General features: G+C 42.9%; 1 protein-coding gene across 1 annotated transcript in view; it reads right to left on the bottom strand.

Moving 5' to 3' along the window:
* The window catches only part of slco5a1 (solute carrier organic anion transporter family member 5A1), a 36,322-nt gene extending 19,282 nt beyond the window's left edge, over positions 1-17,040 (bottom strand). Inside the window, exons 1-2 of the mRNA XM_005722585.1 lie at positions 16,978-17,040; positions 15,003-16,484 (exon numbers count right to left, since the gene is read on the bottom strand). Of these exons, the coding sequence (XP_005722642.1) occupies positions 15,003-15,963 (961 nt within the window). The 5' untranslated portion in view covers positions 15,964-16,484; positions 16,978-17,040. The remainder of the gene's footprint in view (positions 1-15,002; positions 16,485-16,977) is intronic.
* Positions 17,041-19,178: the final 2,138 nt, after the last annotated feature.

The following is a 19,178-nucleotide window of genomic DNA, read 5'->3' as shown; positions in this document are numbered from 1 at the left end:
AAAAAAAAAAAGCGTATTTCTAAAGCCCAAATCCTCATCAAAACTTAATTAAATCAAGGCTCCCTTAAATAAAAGCACTGAGTAAAAGAAGAAGAGAGGAAAACATTGCTCAACAGCCTCCTCTTGCCAACCTAAAGCAGACATTCACTAACAGTAAGCACAAGATGTAAGACAGCAATTCTCTGCGCTCAAAGTTTCTATATAAAAATATATTTTTTAAAAATGTAATGAAAACAAACAACCTATACACATCTAAAAAAACACATATATTAAAATGTATAACCAAGTTGTGGGTGAGCCTGGAGATCTGTTAAGTTTTAGTCCAATAAAATCTACATGAACTGAAGAATTTCCTCTCCAGACACCTAAAGCTTCTCCTGCCTTTTTCTCCCTTTATCACGTTTGATCTTTTTAACTCATTTCACTTTGCCGTTTCTCATATCCTGCTGCCCGGAGAGTCGATTCACTGCCGCAGTCAAAGCATTTACACAGTGCAACAGGATATTAGCACCTGGAGACAATAAACAGTTCATTACAGTTGGCAGGGACAATAAGAGGTCTTATTGTGCCTTGGCTTTTGTGAAATTAAAAATGTCTCACAAAAACCACACATGAATTCTGGGAAATGTAGTGGAGTTTAAAGACAAGGGTGAATGTGTAGGTAAACGCCATTTTATAGATTGCTGCAGATTCAAATTATCTGCCCCCGTCACGATCCTCCCTCATAGTCGCACTGATTCATCTGCTGATCCATATTACAGGCTGATCTTCTTCTTCACTAAATATCAGTATCTGTCTTAAAAACTTCCTATCAGACAGACTCTAAATGTCACTATTAAGTACTGTAAGCTTGACAAACTTGAAGCAAACAAAGATTGGGTTGCAAAGCATTAATTAACCCATTTTCCAAATTTCAAATATCCAAGAAAAGAAAATCCACAAATCCTCTTTTTATTCACTGCCCATTACATTAGTCAATAAACTATATTTGTTCCATGGAAATACAGACAACTGTAATCTGTAGGTAGCTTCCATTAGCAATCTTTCTCGGTATAAGGGTATAGCTAAATAACTAGTTATAGTTCCAGTGTCTCATAGACCTTTCCATTGTCCCAAATATAACACATCACAGTGTAAACACCTTCTGGCTTGAGTCACAAATACACCAGGTGCATCCAACCAGCATGTTGTCATGCAAAAGTTAAGCACCAAGCATGGTCCTTTGATTGCCCTCCAAACTCAATCCTCGTCATACGTGGGGGTCCGGGTTAGGACGGCCATATTTTATCCCCTTTGGTGGGGGATTGTGTCTGTCCTGCTACGCCATCTATCACGTTAACGCCGTTGTGCCTGACTGAAGGACAAAGGGCGGGTCATAAACTGTACCTTAGTCGTTGCCCTATCCTGCCCACTTGGCATAGAGCCGAGATAGTAGGGCCTGAAGGGCGACCGGGGCACAGGCATCGGATTGAGAAATATGCTGGCACAGCAGCAGCGCTCCATCAAAGACACACACACAACACATGCTGCGGTGGCAGACGTCAGTGGACTGCAGGGGTGCATGCCAATGAGGAACGCATGGCGCCCACAGGCTCATTTCACTGAATTACACAATAGACCTTCACCAGCGGCACCTGAAGGACAACATATTAAGACTTGATGTGGCTTTCTACACATGTAGAGGCACCGCGTTAGGAGCGCTGCATTGCAGTTACTGGTTTATCACTCTTAGGTTAAACAAAGTCGGAATCTAAATCATCCACGTGGTTATTCAGTTTGACTTTCATGTAGGCTGAGGTAACGGCTCAGCCTTCATGGTTTCTAGGCCTCAAAAGATATAAACTGAGAATGTAGTCACACCGCATACATGTTAAGATACACAAACAGAATCCATCTGAGCCACATAATCTCAGGAAACACAATCACCCCAGCACCAAAAACAGCTCAACAAGAAGCACACAGTTTCAATTACAACTCAGTGACTTCACTGGCATCCAAGGTCAGCTCTCCCTGCATCTTAAAAACATTAACTCTAATGTGCATTCACCCGCAAGTGTGAAAGGAGGGAGGCAAGGTGCATTAAGTGTAAGAGTGACGGAGGAGTGAGGTTAGGGTTTTAAACGGCTTCACTGACACCAATTTAGCAGTTCAGCTCCAGTGTTTGTGATGGATGGACACAGCAGTGTCAGGCAGAGGAGAAGAGAGGAGATTTACTCAACAATAATCCAGAAAGAGAAAGGCAGTAAAGCAAGAAACCGTTTTATTTGTCTACCAACCAGTCAAGCAGGAGTTTACACCCATGTCCGTCCAGACTTGTAGTGCATGCAGAGGCTGCGAAGGAATTTAATAAGAAGGTATTAAGCATATGTATGTCAATGCAAAAAGAAAAACGCAAAACAAAAGAAGATGATTCTGCAGAAAAGTAAACAATGCTTCAAAAATCAGTGTTGCTGTAAAAAAGTTACAAATTCTAAAACGCTGGGGCAAGGTAGGCGCCTAAGATTACTGCTGCCAGTTCAGTATCTGACCAAATGTGATGTATGGTCACAATATGTGAGACAGAGAGTGAGAATAAAGAGCGAACATCAAGAAACAGAAGGAGCGCAAAAGAAAAAAAAAAGAAGAAGCTTGGGTGCAGTCCGCGGTGACTGATCCTGCTGTGTAACTGAGTGATAAAGCTTGCTCAGCAGCATCATCTAACCTTCAGGGACCAGTTTTGCTCTGTTGTCTCCGCTCTGCCTCCTCCACACTGCCGGTTCCTTTGTATTCACGAGCAGCAGTGACTCATTCACAGCTCGTAGGAATGAATGAAGGCCAAAGAGAAAAAGAAGAATGAATTGAAAGAATTGGTGAGATGATTTTCACTGCACTCGGTCTTACTGCGTTTCAGCTTTTACGGCGTCATCTTTGGTAGTCACCAAGGCACCCGAAGCTGCTTGAATAGCTAGATGATAAGAACGGACTTTCATCCATAAAAATGCAATGGCTTCTAGTGACCTTCCACCCCCCTCCCCCACGACCTCTCCTGACCTCGTGTTCTCCTCACCAATGAGACTCAGCCAGAGCAGCAGAGGATGCAGAGCCACAGGACCTGATGAGAAAGCACATTGCGGCTAATGAAGCAGCTCCCTGGTGGTCAAACTAATTAGCGCAGATTAATGATTTGATTTAAGCGCATTGACGAAATAAAAAGGACAAGGCTTGCATCGTCAGTGAGGTCAAAAGGTCGCACAGCTCCACACAGCCACATATACAAAACCAAACTCTATGCAGCGACGTTTACGTGCAGCCAAAGTAAAAATCTCCTTTGTTTTTCGGGAATTTATTTCTCTCCTGTAACCGTCCTGCAATAAAGGCTGTAGAGGTATGAGCCTCGCTCTGTAATCCTTCTCTTTCCAGCTCTCTGGCTGCAAAGCTTCGTTTCAATGAATTATGTAGCGCTCCACCTGGCCATTAGCCTACACCGCTCAGTCAGCCTCTAAACAAGCCCGGGAATGGATAGCAGGCAGCAGGCAGCAAGCGAACGACCTTGGGTTCGTATTCAGCGTGTTACGTGGGAGCTGCCGATTCTCTAAAAAAGATGCAATCACGTTGTCTCGTGAGTGTTACTTGAGCTTTGCCACGTTGATTTATGTGGCACTATACATCACACGTTAACTATTCACTCTAGCCTAGGATAACAACTGAGCCTCAGAATGAGTTATTCTACTTTATTTAATAACATCTACTTTATGCGATATGGCAGCACAGAATTTTGATTTGCTGCTCTGTGGAGTTCCTAAAGCTCTTTGGAAAGTGTAGTAGCTGTTTTTTGTGGGGTTTTTGATAGATGATCTATGCGGCGGCTGCTGTTCGAAAAAGAGCCACAGAAGGGAAACGCTGCTCTATGTATCCCTGTATTATGGGGATCAGTTCAGTCATGTGACCTCTCCAACCCCGAGAGACAAGAGGAGGAAAAAACACAATGAAATAGGGGAATGGCGGCATTGTCATGACAACTTGCTGACATAGCAGTGTCTTCTTACAAGTCCTAACCTTACAGTTTCACCCAAAGGGCACACATACACGAACAGAGTGAGGCCAGTGGGGCAGACTGCTTTAATATGCATGAGTTATTTATATGATACACACATACACAAAAAGGCATACATCTCTAAGTCCATTTATTATGTGTTGATGATGTTTTTCAGGATGGATGTGGTCCCAATTATAATGAAGTACACATTCGTCGTCACAGACTTGAAGGATGAGTTGCCTCTGCAAGACCGTGCATGTGTTTATCCCCAAGTGAATAATGGGGGAAAAGTTCTCTATACATACTTGTACAACTGCTTCCAGTCAGATAAGAACGTTCAGGGAGGAGAATTAAATGGAAATCAAGAGACATGCATGAACAGATAGAGAAAATGCGATGGAGTACTGGCAGTGGAAATGCATGAGAATAAGGCATGAAAGGAAAAAAAAAAGCTGAAAGCAACATAAGCACAACTGAGCCGACTATTACTAACTGATTACATTTAATACACTTGCACATTCGCTGTGTTAGTAATATGAAATGATAAAGGAATGCCTTGTACTGCCAGCTCCTAGTTTCGGCAACCAAAACAGACTGACTACTTATTAAAGTCAAACACTGTCGAGCAGCCGGCAGATACCGTATCTGAGATAACAACATAAATCTGCGTGGGACACCCAAACAAAGCACAGCCTCATTTAATTGCATAGCTATACAGAACATTAAATCTGGACTAGTTTAATGATGCAAATCAGATCTATTAATACACATATCCATCTTTATATTTAAGGAATAGTAGGAATAGTGCTGGCACTCTATAAATGTTCTAGATAAAGTGAATGAAAACATGCTGAACAAGCAAGACTTTTCGATTTTCTTTATGAGATTTACACCTTTTTAAACTGCGTTTTCATTTGAATTTACATTCAGGTGTCGAAAGCGGTGAAGATCTTAATGGATTAAATGGGGAAAACTTTGATCTAGCAGTACAGCAGCACAGCTGGGTACAGACCCAGACCAAAGTCTTTACCGGGAACCCTTCTGAACTGCACAATCAAAGCAGTTCAGAAGGAAATCAACATTCAGGCCACCCGTTAGACTTTCTGTACCACTTTACCTCCAGGCATTCCTGTGGAAGCCCCTTAAGCAGAGACATGACAAGTCACAAGGAGCACTAAGAACTTGATCAGCATCTCAAGCCTGCCTGTCTCCTCCATCCTCTTCTACGTTCTGTTTCTGTACAACAAACTATGAACGTTTTTGCCTAATCCAGCTGTGAAAAATGCTGGTAATATGGTATATTATTGATGCCTCCAGTGTAAGACACAATAAAGGCAAGTGCAGGCCCATTCATAAATATTCTGTGCATGCTGCAGTCAAGCGGCACAAGTTGCGTCACTTTGAAACTGTGTTCTCTGTTATTACGTGTTATACCACAGCACTTTGCTGTGTAGGGTGCAGGAAAAATTCTAAATGTAATGAATTTTTCATGAAAGCTGCTCCATGCAGGGGTTCCCCAAGCCCACTTGGCAAAATCAAATATTTAGAAAACGAGAGGGGGGGGAAAAAAAGAACGAAAGGGGTTTTCTCTATTTTTAGCTGCTCCTCGGCTGCAGCAGAGAGCCTGAGGTACAGTAGTCAGTCAGCCAGTGAGGCAACACTTCAACCAGCCATGTATGCATACACATTTATCTATTTATTTGAATTAGCATAAAGAAAAACATCCTAAAAGATGGGAATAAAAGATATTAACCGTTTTAACCAGACTGTCAGCAACGTCCAAAAAGAAATAGTGGTTCCAGCATGCCACTGCTCTCCCGTGGGAGCCGATCCACCCACACACAGCTTCACGCTAGCGTGCATTAGTTGCGTCACAGACCCAGTCTGACACCAAATGACCATTTTCTGCTGATTCCATTGCTGGCCTAAGGCTTCTAGTCCTGCACTGGCAGCAAAAGTCCTCAAATCTGCTGCTGCTGATCTAAAAAAATAAAAGAATCCACTCAAGGGGATGAAGCGATGAGAGAGCACAGCTGAAAAAGAACGCATGGGTAGGGTAAAAAGAAAGAAAAATCTCAAAATCATCTGGGAACATGACAAACCCAGCAAGCAACGCACATCAGGACTCAGCTCAGCTGCCCGCTCTTCCGTGATGTATTAAAATGTGTGAGTGGGCCTCGAATGCAAATCTGCCCTGTGTAAGATTTTAAGTTTAAGTAATGCATGGGAAAACAAATCTGCTTAAGTAGGATTTCCTCTCTTAGAACCACTTTCCATTTACTGTATTGCTGTTATTTATGGGTGAGAAATGTGTACCGTGTATTTACTTTAACTGTGACGCTGCAGCAGCTGCAAGGGTGTTTTTGTGAACACTGTTACAACTGAAAATCTTTCTTCTTTACAATCTGCCCTTGTGACAAGCCAATGAAAGCAACACGGTTCTCTTTAAATGACTTAGTGATGAAATGTCATTCAGAGGCACACGGGCTCAAGAGAAACGGATTAATTCCACTGCGTCTCCTCCCTTTTTTTATTTCTTTACTTTACTTCACTTACTCTCAGAAGTCTTTCGCGTGCTGCCACGTTTAGCAAATCCTTTTACTTAGCAGCCTAATCCATCATCATCTTTGGATTCTCCTCTTAATCCATCGTTCTTTGTGACTTCTCGTGCATTCACTTTACAAGATTTGAACAGAAAGTAGACAACTTTTTGTTTATCCAAGACTAAATGTTTATGGTTAATAAGTGAAGAGGTTTCTCTAAAAGGTAAAGAAACATTCAGATCAACACCTTGTAAAAAAATTGCAACAAAAATGTATGTGATTTAGGAGATTAATGGTATAATTAAAGCCTGTGCTGTGACTTTGTGAATAATCACATAGAGAAACTTTTGAGCAGAGCTGTAGCATTTAAGGACATTTGAGGAGACCTTTACAGTACCTTCCTTTCATTTCTTCCCTGCCAACAGGAACATACTGGGGAGGGGTCCCAGATCCAGCCTGAAACACAACAAGCTGTGTGTTTGCCTGTGCATAGATAATGTTCCAACATTTGAGAGGGTGGCAAATAATCTTTCAGCTGATGAGTGGCCATGAATGAGGCATCTGGGGGCTGAGGGTAGAACCACATTACACTCGGTGAAGCTGTGAATTCATTACAGCAGCGAGCTAGGTTTTCAGTGTGCCACAAGCTGGCACCTGCAGCTTTTCAGTTTCTGTAAATGACAGACATGGCACACTAATCTGCTCCATGGCTCTAAAGCTATGCCCAGAATTTATTTGGCATCCTCAATACATCCTCCACTAGGACTATTACTTCTGCTACTCAAGAGCTCATTTTTTAAAAAAAAGAAAAAGTTGTGTTCATACTCAAACTGACGTTTCTAGTTAAAAGATTTCCCCTTTATGACTTGGAAATTAATCACACACACTAAGCTAATTCTTAAACAAAACAAAAAAATCCTGCTGTTTTCATTCCTGTAGGTGTGCTTTGCAATTCACAGCCATGTAAGAACTCCTGAGACAATTTGATTTCTGGGTATCTTGAAGGATGACAGGCGATCTAATGATCTCTTAACAGGGTGAATATAATCAACACAGGAGAGCACGACGAGAGGATGTGAAGATTACATAGCACAGCCATGCTTTATTCAGATTTCATTAATTTGGTGTTACGCAAGTAAGAAAAGGACTGTGCTCTGCAGCAGTGCCTCCTACACACTGTGGCAGGAGAGTATGAAGCCATACTTGACGTTGAGGATGAGACTTTTCTGCCCTGCATTTTTTTCTTTTTTTGTAAGTGTAAGCTTGTAGGAAAAACAAGTGTACAAGCCTTCTGCGAATACTTACCCACACCACCAGCCACCCCCCCAAAAGCCCTCAATTCTAACCCACACCCCAACTGCAGGTGCACACTCACATTCATATATGTGTACTCCCCCTCCCCCAGGCAAGCATCCTGCCAGCTCTCAACAGCTGCTCTCTCCAGGGTCACACCTGGAGCCTACCAACTCCTTAAAACTAGGTACCCCCCCCCACACACACACACATGTAAACAGAAACAAAAGTGTGAAAAATGAACATTTTCGTAGCATAAAGTGTCTGTGCTAAGCAGAGGGATCCTCCGTTGTACCTGTACACCTTCCCAACCCACTAACCTCGCCACAAAGAGCAAACTCAGCTGCTGCCAACATCTGAGGACGACGCTTGTCAAAACACTGCTTCTTCAGTGAACTGTATCACAGTTGCATGTGTAGCCTAATAGTCCGTGTTGCATAATGCACGACCAGATTAATGCTACATTTACAAGCTAAACAGAGCCTGGCAGCATCGCTGCGAGAGACAGGTGAAAGCGTACCGCTAAATTCACCCTTGTCATCTGTGCCGCTGTCAGGCAACGCTTTTGGTCATAATGCCTTATTTTTTTGGCGCTTCCCGAAAGGCGCGTCATTGTGCACAGTGCGTCCAATGGGGTTAGGTCAGAGAGCGTTTAAAGACATCCATCTCATCCCACAGAGCAGCTCTGGAAGGCTCAACACAGGATTTATGTCCATTTATAAACCATTATAAAAATAAATCACTTCTTGTGAAGAGAAGAAAAAAAAAAAAGATCTGCTGGGCATCTGTATGGACAACAGCAACAGAAATATTTTCATAAACAGAACTTTTTTTTGTTCTCCACATGTTCTTGCACTTATGTAAATCCCATTAGCACTTCTCCCTCCAGCCACCCTCCCTCGCTCACTCTCCATCTGAGCAGCACAGGGGTCAAGAAGAACAATAGCCAGTCTACCGCTAAGAGAGCACAACACTGGAATGGAGTGAGATTTTTTTTTTTCTCCCTCGTCTCTGTAGCAAAGCAACACTCTTAAAACACCCTGAAGCCTGCATCAACATGGAGATTGCACTGCGCAGAGGAGGTAGCATGCACAAGAAGGAGAGGAGGAAATGCAATTTAACTTGATGTGGTTGTACGGTGTCTGGCTGGTGTAACCCTGCGATCCCAAGAGAAAAGCCACTTACGTGGAAACCCAAAGCAGCTCTATCAGACAATGCGTCTTTCCGAGAACATGGCGTGTGCTAGCAGCAGTACTCTCTGTTCTGATGGCCATCGCAGGATATACTGCACCCCTGGTAGCAAACATCTGGCAATTATTGACGCCAATTCATTTCCGGACCGGACAAAACAGGCAACGGAAGGCCATGTTTCTCATCACGGTTATGATTAGCTTAACAGCAGAAAATACACAGAAATTATTTTGAGGGTTTTCATCCAGCAGCGATGAAAAGGAAGTGGCTACTTGCAGTATTTAAGCAATAAAACACTTTCAGAAGGATCTGACAGCTGAGTGGAGCAAAGCTATCCATATAAAAAGCTAAAGAAGTTGGGGTGAGGGATGATAGGTAACTTGTAACGGTGAAAATGTTTTTAGCAACTAAATATTCCAGAATAAACTATCATTAAATCGTGATCCAAGTCCTCAGATGGGGGACTAGACTTCTGCACAAACTGTTTTCAGGCTTCAGAAATTTTGGTCTATGACAGGAGACCTCAGCCAATCAGAGCTCTTTTTAAATTAGATCAGCTGAGATGAGTAATGTAACCCCCCCAAATAAAAAAGAGAGAGCAAGGGAAAGAGTGCAATAGGTTTAAAGTGAGGACTTTCACCTGGGAGAGCAAGGTTGCAATCCTGTTTAAGTCAGCTTTCAATTTAGCTCCTACAAAGAAGTGGTGCCAAAGGAAAAGCTTACTGCCTACTGCAGATTAATAATTAGGTATAAGTTAGATCCAGTCCTAAACAAGTTAAATAGCAAATGCGATACAGATAATCACTCTATTGGGGTGTCTATTAATTATGTTATACCCATAACACGGTCTTGTTTTCTACCACCAGTGTTCCCAATCCTCGACAGTGTTTCTGTGCTCTGAGAGTTTAACTACACCAAAAGGTCTTCTGAGAATTTATTTTTAATTTGATTTCCAAAAAGAAGTCAGGGATCAGTGAGGATGTGGTGGAACAACATGCACCAAAGAGGCTGCAAGAACAAAGCAAGCATTTCTTTCCCGCATAGCTGAAAACAAAAGGACTTCTAGCATTCTTCATATCACAAAAAACTCTGCTGGCATTTCCCCAGGAACCTTCCCACACTGTCAAAACAACCGGCCACCACACTGAAAAACAGCCACTGGTCAATGAGGTTAAGCAATAAATACAACACACTACAATTGCTGCGGTTAAGAACTTCCACCACTGGAGACAAATTATTATGCTCACATGAACCTTTTTTTTTTTTTAACATCGCTTCTCTTCCTGATGCACACACTGTCATCAGTAGCACAACCACGCAGAGGTCAGTCGTTCACAGGCGTGTCATAGTAACAGTAGTAGTCCGAGCTGGCAGCCCCACAGAAAGGTCGCCTGCTCCTGAGTAACCCTGCAGGGCCAGTGTGGCATAATTTAAACCCTCCATGAGGACGGCGATGAAACGAGACCAGTCTTCTTTCTATATGTGTGCCAGCTTCTGACAGATCAATGTGTACCCTAAACTGATCCTGAAACCTGAGCCCGTCAGCCCAGAGGGGCAGAGAGGAGCGGGGAGAAGGCGGGGTCTCTGGGGACTTCACTGTTTGCCTGACTATGTGCACAACCTGCATTTGCTTTGGCTGCTGCTAAGCAGACCAGGACACACAATTTAATGAAACTGACTGAGTGAGCAGAAAAAGGGACGTGCCAGGTGATAATCCTACATCAAAAAAATAAATACATAAACACAGTGAGGTTTAAACTGTAAACTTAACAGTCCATTCCTCTGTTGCCTCTCTAAGCTGCAGTACACGCACGCACTGCAGGAGAAAAGTCTGAGAGCAACTGTTCTTTCTAAATCTGTCAGAAAACACACCCCTTGTGTCCATGTGAGCATGTGTCTGTGTGTCAGCGTGCAGACAGCACTGCTGTTTAGGCCTCTCTTCATAAACTGTGCATTGCCTCCTTCATTTCTTATTCATCCTCCAGAGGCTTGATGCATGGTTTCCATGAGTACCTAATAAAAAATTTATAACTCAAAAACACCAATAATGGAAACTGGGATGGAAGTTTCAGAGAGACCTCTGCACTGCAAACTACAGTACTTAATGCAGAGGCCGTGAGGATGACAGCTAGGAGGAATCAATTAACCTTATCCTGTATGTAAAGCAGGTAGCTAGCTACAAGCGCCAGAGACAGCAACGTCTAGACACTGAAAGGTTATTAAAGAACAACAGAGCATAAACAAAAGGTTTTAATATCAGTGTTTTCTGTTTATTTTATTATAAATTTAGCTCAAGCACGCCATTTGAAAGTTACTGTGGAATGCAGAAAGCAGTAAAATCAAACCCAGCATCTCAAGTTATTCCACGTCAATTACACCTTCTCTGCATCATTAGCATCTAATAAGCACAGGTTAAGCCACAGCCCAAAGGCTGGTATGGAGGAAATCTTCAAAGACAAACACGATTACTGATTAGTTCTATGGATCTCTTTGGAGACATTTATTAAAAAAACAACAACAATTTTCTCCTGTCTTTTTCCCCTTTAACCACAATTGGTCCTTCCTCCCCTCCCTTCTTGTTATAAGGGGGTTTTTCCTTCCCACTTTTGCCTAGTGCTTGCTCATAGGGATCTTCTGATTGTTAAGGGTTTGTAGGGTCTTTACTTTTAACTATAAGGTGCTTTGAGGTAGTTTTACTTATAGAGAACAAGTCACAACAATAGCTGAGTAAACTGAACAGAAATAACGAGAACAAAAGTGTTTCAAATACATCTTTCTTTCATTCATCTATTGCAAATGATTATTCTGCCACACGACAGTACCCACTGCAACGAGCCACCATCACACAAATGAAGTGACTTCCCAGACAAACGTTCACCATAGTAACACCAAGAACGGTATGCTGTAAATCTGTCCAAGCGAAAGAAGAGGAAAGACAAGAGGAAAGGTAGTAGCCCCTGTGTCCGTCCAAGTCATGTCTTTAGAAAACAGACGAGAGCGGCAAAACACACCATAAATGCTACACTGATGTCACCATTTGCTCTGAAAGTAGAGCAAAAAAGGTAAAGTTCAGACACCGTCCCTATTATATTACCCCAGAGATGTGGGCCGGAGTTGAGAAATGGAGTGATGGGCTCTGTGTACTCATGCAGACACAAAGACACGCATCATATATACAGCTCTCTTACACATGTGCATGCCTTCTCTCTCTCCAAGGACACCAGAAGTACCCTTCAACGTAAAGCATGTTGTCCTACAAAAGAGAGCAACTCCTCCCCTCTGAGGCAGAGCAAATTGAGATGGGGTTTACATTAATGGGTTTGAAGGGGGGAGAAAAGGGGAGTCTTCTTCTAGATGTGGGTTAGCCTATATTTTTACAAAATGATTTTCTGGGTGAAAACCTGCAGTCCTGCTGTAAGGTCTCTTCTCCTTCCTCTGTTCAGGTTATGTTTACACTCAAATTCACAAGAAAGCATGATAAGCCATCGCTGTCTGCACTCTGAAAGATAAGAGTTCTCAAAGTGGATACTACTGAAACTGCGTTACCATGGTTCTCTGGGGATCTACAATACAAATAACGTACATTTTTCCCCCCGATTATCTGCTCCCTCTGACATGTCAGAACATGTCTGGTTTTCCAAACAATGCTTTACTGGAGTGAACAGATTATCCCTTTGTGAGCTCTCTCAAAATAGCCATCAAGGTCATCAGAGCAAGCGCTGCTTTTGATGGAAATCTGCACAAAGGGACGTCTTGAGCAGGACGACTCAGGGAGCATATTGAGCCCTAATGCATCTGCTGCGGAAATACCTTAGCAGGATGAAGGCAAAGCAAGTTGGTGTCTGAGACCGTTTGGGCCTTGTTTTTGTGGATGGTTCGATAGCTATGCTGCAATGAGTCGCTGTGATGAAGGGATCTGATCAATACTGGGTCTCGAGGGCAACAGTGCAGGCAGCAGAGCGGACTGATGCTCTGTAGGCTGCGCAATGCTGAAATAACTGGGCCAGCATCAGCAGCGTGGCTAATGATGTGAATTCATTTCAGTGGTAAAACAGGCACTAATTTCAAAAGTACTAGTAGTCAGCTGTCACTGAAACAGATGCTCATGCACACCGGTGAACATATAATCAACGATTTCGATGACAAAAAGTGGACAAATCAAGTAAAACAGTCAGTGGTTCAAGAGTTTTGAACAGTTATACAAAACAACCATATATTCTCTGTATCTCTGAATGCTTGTTTTTATCTTTTATCTGATGTTTTTAGTGTAAAAAATCAAAAATGAAACGACTTTTTTGACCCTATGCGACCCATATCCGATCATGGTATGACAGTGTGAACGGCACAAATCCGATATTTTCAAATCCGATCTGGGTCACTTTCGTATGTGGTACTGAATCCGATACATATCTGATGTTTCAGAAAGCGACTGCTGTTTCATGTCGCATTAAATCTGTCTTCTATGTCACGGACACAAGACAGACGCCAATTATCAGCGCCAGAGAAGCGCCTGATAAGACATCGCGAACACTTCCCGGCCATCCCGTGTAGATGTCAGTGAAACAGCTGGGAAGACAACGTTGGAGAAACATGAACATTTTATTTGTACTGTATAATCTGCAGATTCTGACAGAAATCTGCAGCTATCCTTTGAAGCACCGCTCCTCTCTAAAACAGCAATAAAGATCATTATTAGGCCATATGTAAATAACAAAATAACTTTATAACTTAAAGCAAAATTGGGAAACGTAAAGTCTGAAACAAGTCTTTATATTAAGGGCCATCAGTCAAACAATACTGTTTGCTCTGGGTCTAAACAGAGCGTGCTGTGTGTGAGGTCTTCTTTTGCGCATGCGGGCCGCTTTGAGGGTTCACACTAGAACGCGTTTGCTGTCACAGTTTATTTGTAGTGTGAACAAGCAGACAAAAAAAATCAGATTTGATCAAAAAATCGGATTTGAGCATTAAGACCTGCAGTGTGAACGTAGCCTTAGTGGCCGTCTCCAAGACTGAAGGGTGCCCCATGTCGCGGTAACCCAGCTACAGTGCACATATAGGATTACTACAGTCATAAGCTACTCCGTGAGCTATTTAAAGTATGCGGTACATCTATATAAATCCAATTAATCTGAGCAAACACATTAAGAGACGGGTAAAGCCCCGACACAGATAAATAAAAGGAAACCTGTGAAGAAGTACACATAAGAACAGAGAAAACAGTCTGCTAACACCTCAAACACAACCTTGTCTTTTCTGGCTTCTTCATGCACACACAAAACTTGGAGAAAACACGCGCACACACAGAGCCAGTTGTGGTCTATTAATCATAAGCAACCTAGTTCTGCTTCTTGGTACAGATTCATCTCTTGTGTGCCTCTGGCCTAAGGTTGACTTTGCAGTCTCTGTATTTACCTCAGCGTGGTGCAGAGGTCACATGGCGTAGAGGTTTAAATCAGAAGAACAGAGCATGAGAGTGGGGGATAAAATCTTGAGGTATAAACGCATGCATTGTAAAAATCACATGACCCAACAAATTAAAAAGCAGTCTTTTAAATCTCTCGAATTAGAAATTCATAACCTTTCCGCCTCGGACGTTCCCAACATCCAATCCATTAACAAATGGAATGAAATAGGCTCGGGTAAGCAATGCTAATTGTGTTACAAACCACTGACTGTGTAACCCAGCGTCTCGGCATTCTTCCAGCCACACACCAGAGCTGCTCGGTTTAACTGTGAAGTTGCTCAAGTCGTAGAAAGCGGTCTGTAAGCTTTACAGATTTATTTATATAAATTCAGCCAGTCTGGGCTGAGCAAAACCAACTAAGTGCTTTAGTGTTGAAACATAATTCCTTGACTTTTTGCAAATGTCAGTCATAAGCAAGGAAAACAGAAGTGGATTAGAGGACGGAACAGATTTATCCTCTTCTGAATGCAGTGCCTCCTGTTCTGCTGCTACTTACCCAAATACAGAGATGCATTTTCTTTCTTCACATTGTCGTCCAGGTAGGTGGGTCCCAGGGTGTAGATTGGCGTTGACCCCATGCCCACGAGTATCTGGGCACAGATGAACAGTGCCACATACAGGTTGTGCTCATTGCCCTCCTGGTCGCGAGGGCACGATGCCACGTCCAGCAGTTCACGGCCGCTGTTGTTGCTGCTCTGACAAAGGCCTTCGTGGCCCGCTGAGGAGTTCATCTCTTGGATCTGGTAAGGTGGTGAGATGAAGTGGGGAAGGGAAAACAGCGCTGCGCCTACAGCGATAACAACACCCCCCACAGCCAGCCAGCGTGGCCTCTGACCTCTACCGCCGAAGTACGAGATGAAGACGACCACCAGCAAGCTGCCGATGTCGAAGCAGCTGACCAGCAGGCCGGACTCGGAGCTGCGCAGGCTGTAGCGCTTCTCAATGGTGGTGATGACGCTGCTCAGGTAGCCCGAGACCATCAGGGACTGGATGAAGGTCAAGTAGCACATGCAGAACAAGAAGCAGCGCGAGTCGCTCAGGATGACCTGCACATACCTTCTAGCTGGGATGCGGATAAGGCGGGTGATGGAGAATCCAAATTTTCTGCCACCGGAGCCTGTGGCCCTGTGGCCCTCCACAGGCAGGGAGCTGCTGAGCCCCACCATGCTGGACATAGAGGGGGAGAAGTCTGTTCTGGAGGAGGGGGATTCTTCCTGGCTGGAGTCTGGGGTTTTACGATGAAGCCCACAACTGTCCTCTAGGGCCACACAAGTGTGGGCTGTGCCGACCAGCCGAGGCTTGGCAGCCTTGCCACCCTGTTGACAAGGTTCATTCAGGATTGGTAGACTTTTGGACTTGAAGCAGTTCTCTGGCTCCATGTATTGGTCCTGGAGCTCGCAGATCTCCAGAGACTCAGACATATCACTCCCAGTTTCATCATTGTCCAATGAAGCCATGGCGCAGCTGAGGTTCAGCTTCAGTCGGCCCCTGGCTGCGCTGACAAGTCTGCCAGTCAGTAACTAGTGCCACATGAGGAGAGTGTAGAGCTGCTGCAGGGCTGTGCGCTGGAGAAAGGACTGCCCTGTCAGTGATACTGAGGCAGACTGAACTCCTCTAGTTATGTGCATGTTTTATTCCACATCCCCACTCACAGCAGCACCGCTCTGTCACAAGCAGCCTCCCTCAAAGCAAAACATCAGACTCCTAATATGCTTACAAGACACAAAACAATCCTGATAGCGGTAGCTCGACTGCACACGGAAAAACATCACCTTCTTGAACTAAAAACCTTTAGTCATCAACAGAGTTATCTGTTGACAACACATTTCCTAGAATGTAATCAACAACAAAAAGATGCTGTCACAATGATTTTCTTATCTAGGATCCCATGTTGATTTTGATTTTATGGCTCTTTGTTAGATGGCAAAATTGGTTCAAAGCTTCTGTTGTTTCCTTTGTTCCCTTGTTGTGCAGCATCCTAGAAAAAAACAATACAAAAAAGGGGGGTTAAGAAAAACATAATTAAGTATAGCTACTTCCAAAGTGGATACATTCATACAGGCCTAAATACAAAATACAGCCCTTTCCTCTTATGTCAGTTTTATGTCTACACAGGATTATACCAGTCGCCTTGTAAAGCTTAACTGCTACACAGGACTGGAGAATATTTCATAACAAAAATTTAAAAAAATAACCCACACTAGCAAACACTGGTGTCAAGCTGCCGAGGCGGTTAGGCAAAATAAAAACCCAGCTCTCCTTTGTCAAAACGAGAAATATAGCTAGAGAACAAAAGACCATGCTGTCCACAAACGTCTCAGTCATGACTTTGAAAAGAAATAAAACCCCCGATTCAACCGCGAGAGAAATATTACTGTGCTGAAGCTTAAAAGAAATCTGACCTCGAGGCTAAACGACAATTTAATATTTATTATAACTTTAACGAAGGGCTCAGAGGCTGGAATACTCACACAGGACTGAGGGAGGTAGCCTGTTGTTCTACACGGAGCAGCCACACAGTGAATGAATCTGTGTGTGATGCGGAGGGGCTGCTACCGCTGGGGATGCTTTCAAATACGGTCGGAAATCATATAACGCAGAGTTTAGAGCCTGAAACAGTGCAGGAAAAAACGATTAAATGTTTTTCATTTTTTATAACAAAAACTCGTAAAATGGAAAACGCGCTAGAACTGCATGTTTGATATGACTATAAGGATTTTCTTATTCGAAGTGTATACTTAATTGAAGATTTACATGTTTTTAAAGTCCATAAGTGAAATTAGTGCTTTGTTTTTGAGCTCTGGGATATTGCAGTTCTCGGCCTGCGTCCTGCGGCTTTTCACCACGAACATTAATCGTAAGGCTGATTATCTTTTTCACAGTTTTCCAACTGTGACGGTAAAAATCCAACGCGGCTAGAGCAATTTGAACGCCCCAGATTGTGGGGGTGAATTGTTTTTCCCACACCAGCCATACTGGGATTTGTAGTTTCTTTCCGTAAGCCCAACCTACGTCCATTTCTTTGCTTTATCGTAGAAATAATTGACTTCAGTAACGAAGGTACTTTCAGGCATAAACTACACCTGCTACTCAAGTCAATTCTCCGAAATTTAATTTTCTTTCTCTTAACTTAAATTGCACTGACACTGTGACTCCATGTACCAGCATGCTTGTCAGTCCATATGGTCACTGGTTTAGTGCACTACGTCATGTGGACAGCTGGGACCCTTGCTGACATAGCAGTGATTGACTGGGATTGACAATGGCCTCTGAGCTTGCCACACTCTCTGAAGCCATAAATTTAAAGCAACATCAAGCGTAGTCATTTCATTTCTTTGAGACCACTGCCCCTACCACCCTGTCAATGACGAAACGGCCTCCAGGGATGCGCTGCAGTAAACACTGCAAATGACATAACATCCTCATCCTTGGACAAAAATGTTTTAACCTTTTATTAAGAAATACAAACAATACACAATAGAGATTCATTAATGTAAATCATGAAACTTGCCTTTTGAGGAGGACAACGTAAATGTCTCATGACATATATTGATATTTCTCAAGAGGACTGCAACACCACTTCACTCATAAAAAATGAGATTGTAAAATACATTTGTTCATTTTTCACTTGTAAATGTAGATATCAAATGTAAAACATCTGGGCTGAAGGCTTTCCTTTTTTAGAGACTAGAGGCTGGCCTGTCAGAAAGATGGATCGCTATGCTGGTGGTCATTAATTAATTTCCTGGTCTACAAGCTACATCAGTCCTTTCCTCCTCTAATTCAGATGTCTTTCAGCTCCTCCATGGAGGAGCATAACTTTTACAGAGACACGATGCCCAGGCTTAACATTTGATGTTGTTGTGATGTTCTGACATTGAAAGTTTCCTGTGACCTCCACACAGAGAGGTCAGTGGATTCAAACTCTGGACTTTCTTTTTGTGAGGCTGCAATGCTGACCACTGCCTATAACGCCTTTACATTTCTATCCAATGTAGAAAAGTGTGATTATCTAATTATGTCCTATAATATTTGGTTATTATGTGGGTTCAGTAGAGCCACCATTCACCTGGCAAAGTTATGAGGTCAGGACCTCCAACACAATATCTCCATTTAGTTCCAATCATGTGGAATGAATTGTAGATGTTCAAGAAGTATCTGTCTACTCCGCATACTGTATATTCATGGTGTACGGCAGAAATGCCAAATGCTGTTTTCAGAGAGGATAGCAACATTTTAGCCTTATCCTGGGGACATTTGGTTAGCCCATGACCTTTGTGAGAACAAGGAGAGTGAATGGAGACTTCACAGATGACAGGAGCAGCCTTTTCTAAAGGTTAACACGAACACGTTTTCTCAGGGATAGTTTTTATGGAGTTCAGTTCTGCTTTAGAAGAATCTCTCTTAAATGCCAGCAGAAGAACAAAACATGCCTTTTTTGTGCAAAAGGACAAACAGAAATTTTCCCACATAAACAAGCAAATTTGTACCACAAGGGCCTGAACAAGACTGCATTTTAACAGTGGAGCCACTACAAAGCTTTCCTTCACGTGTAAATGGTTCCCACAAGCGCTGCCAGCTATTATCACTGCATTGCATTTCAGATATTCCCACCAGTAAGAATTTACAGCCACTTATTATAATGACTGCAGAATAGTTTATTACTCATATG

This window comes from Pundamilia nyererei, unplaced genomic scaffold (genome assembly GCF_000239375.1).
Source record: "Pundamilia nyererei isolate P.nyererei 1_Seehausen unplaced genomic scaffold, PunNye1.0 scaffold00007, whole genome shotgun sequence".
NCBI lineage: Eukaryota > Metazoa > Chordata > Actinopteri > Cichliformes > Cichlidae > Pundamilia > Pundamilia nyererei.
Note: the sequence above shows the minus strand (reverse complement) of the source record. Positions and strands in the feature narration are given on the sequence as shown.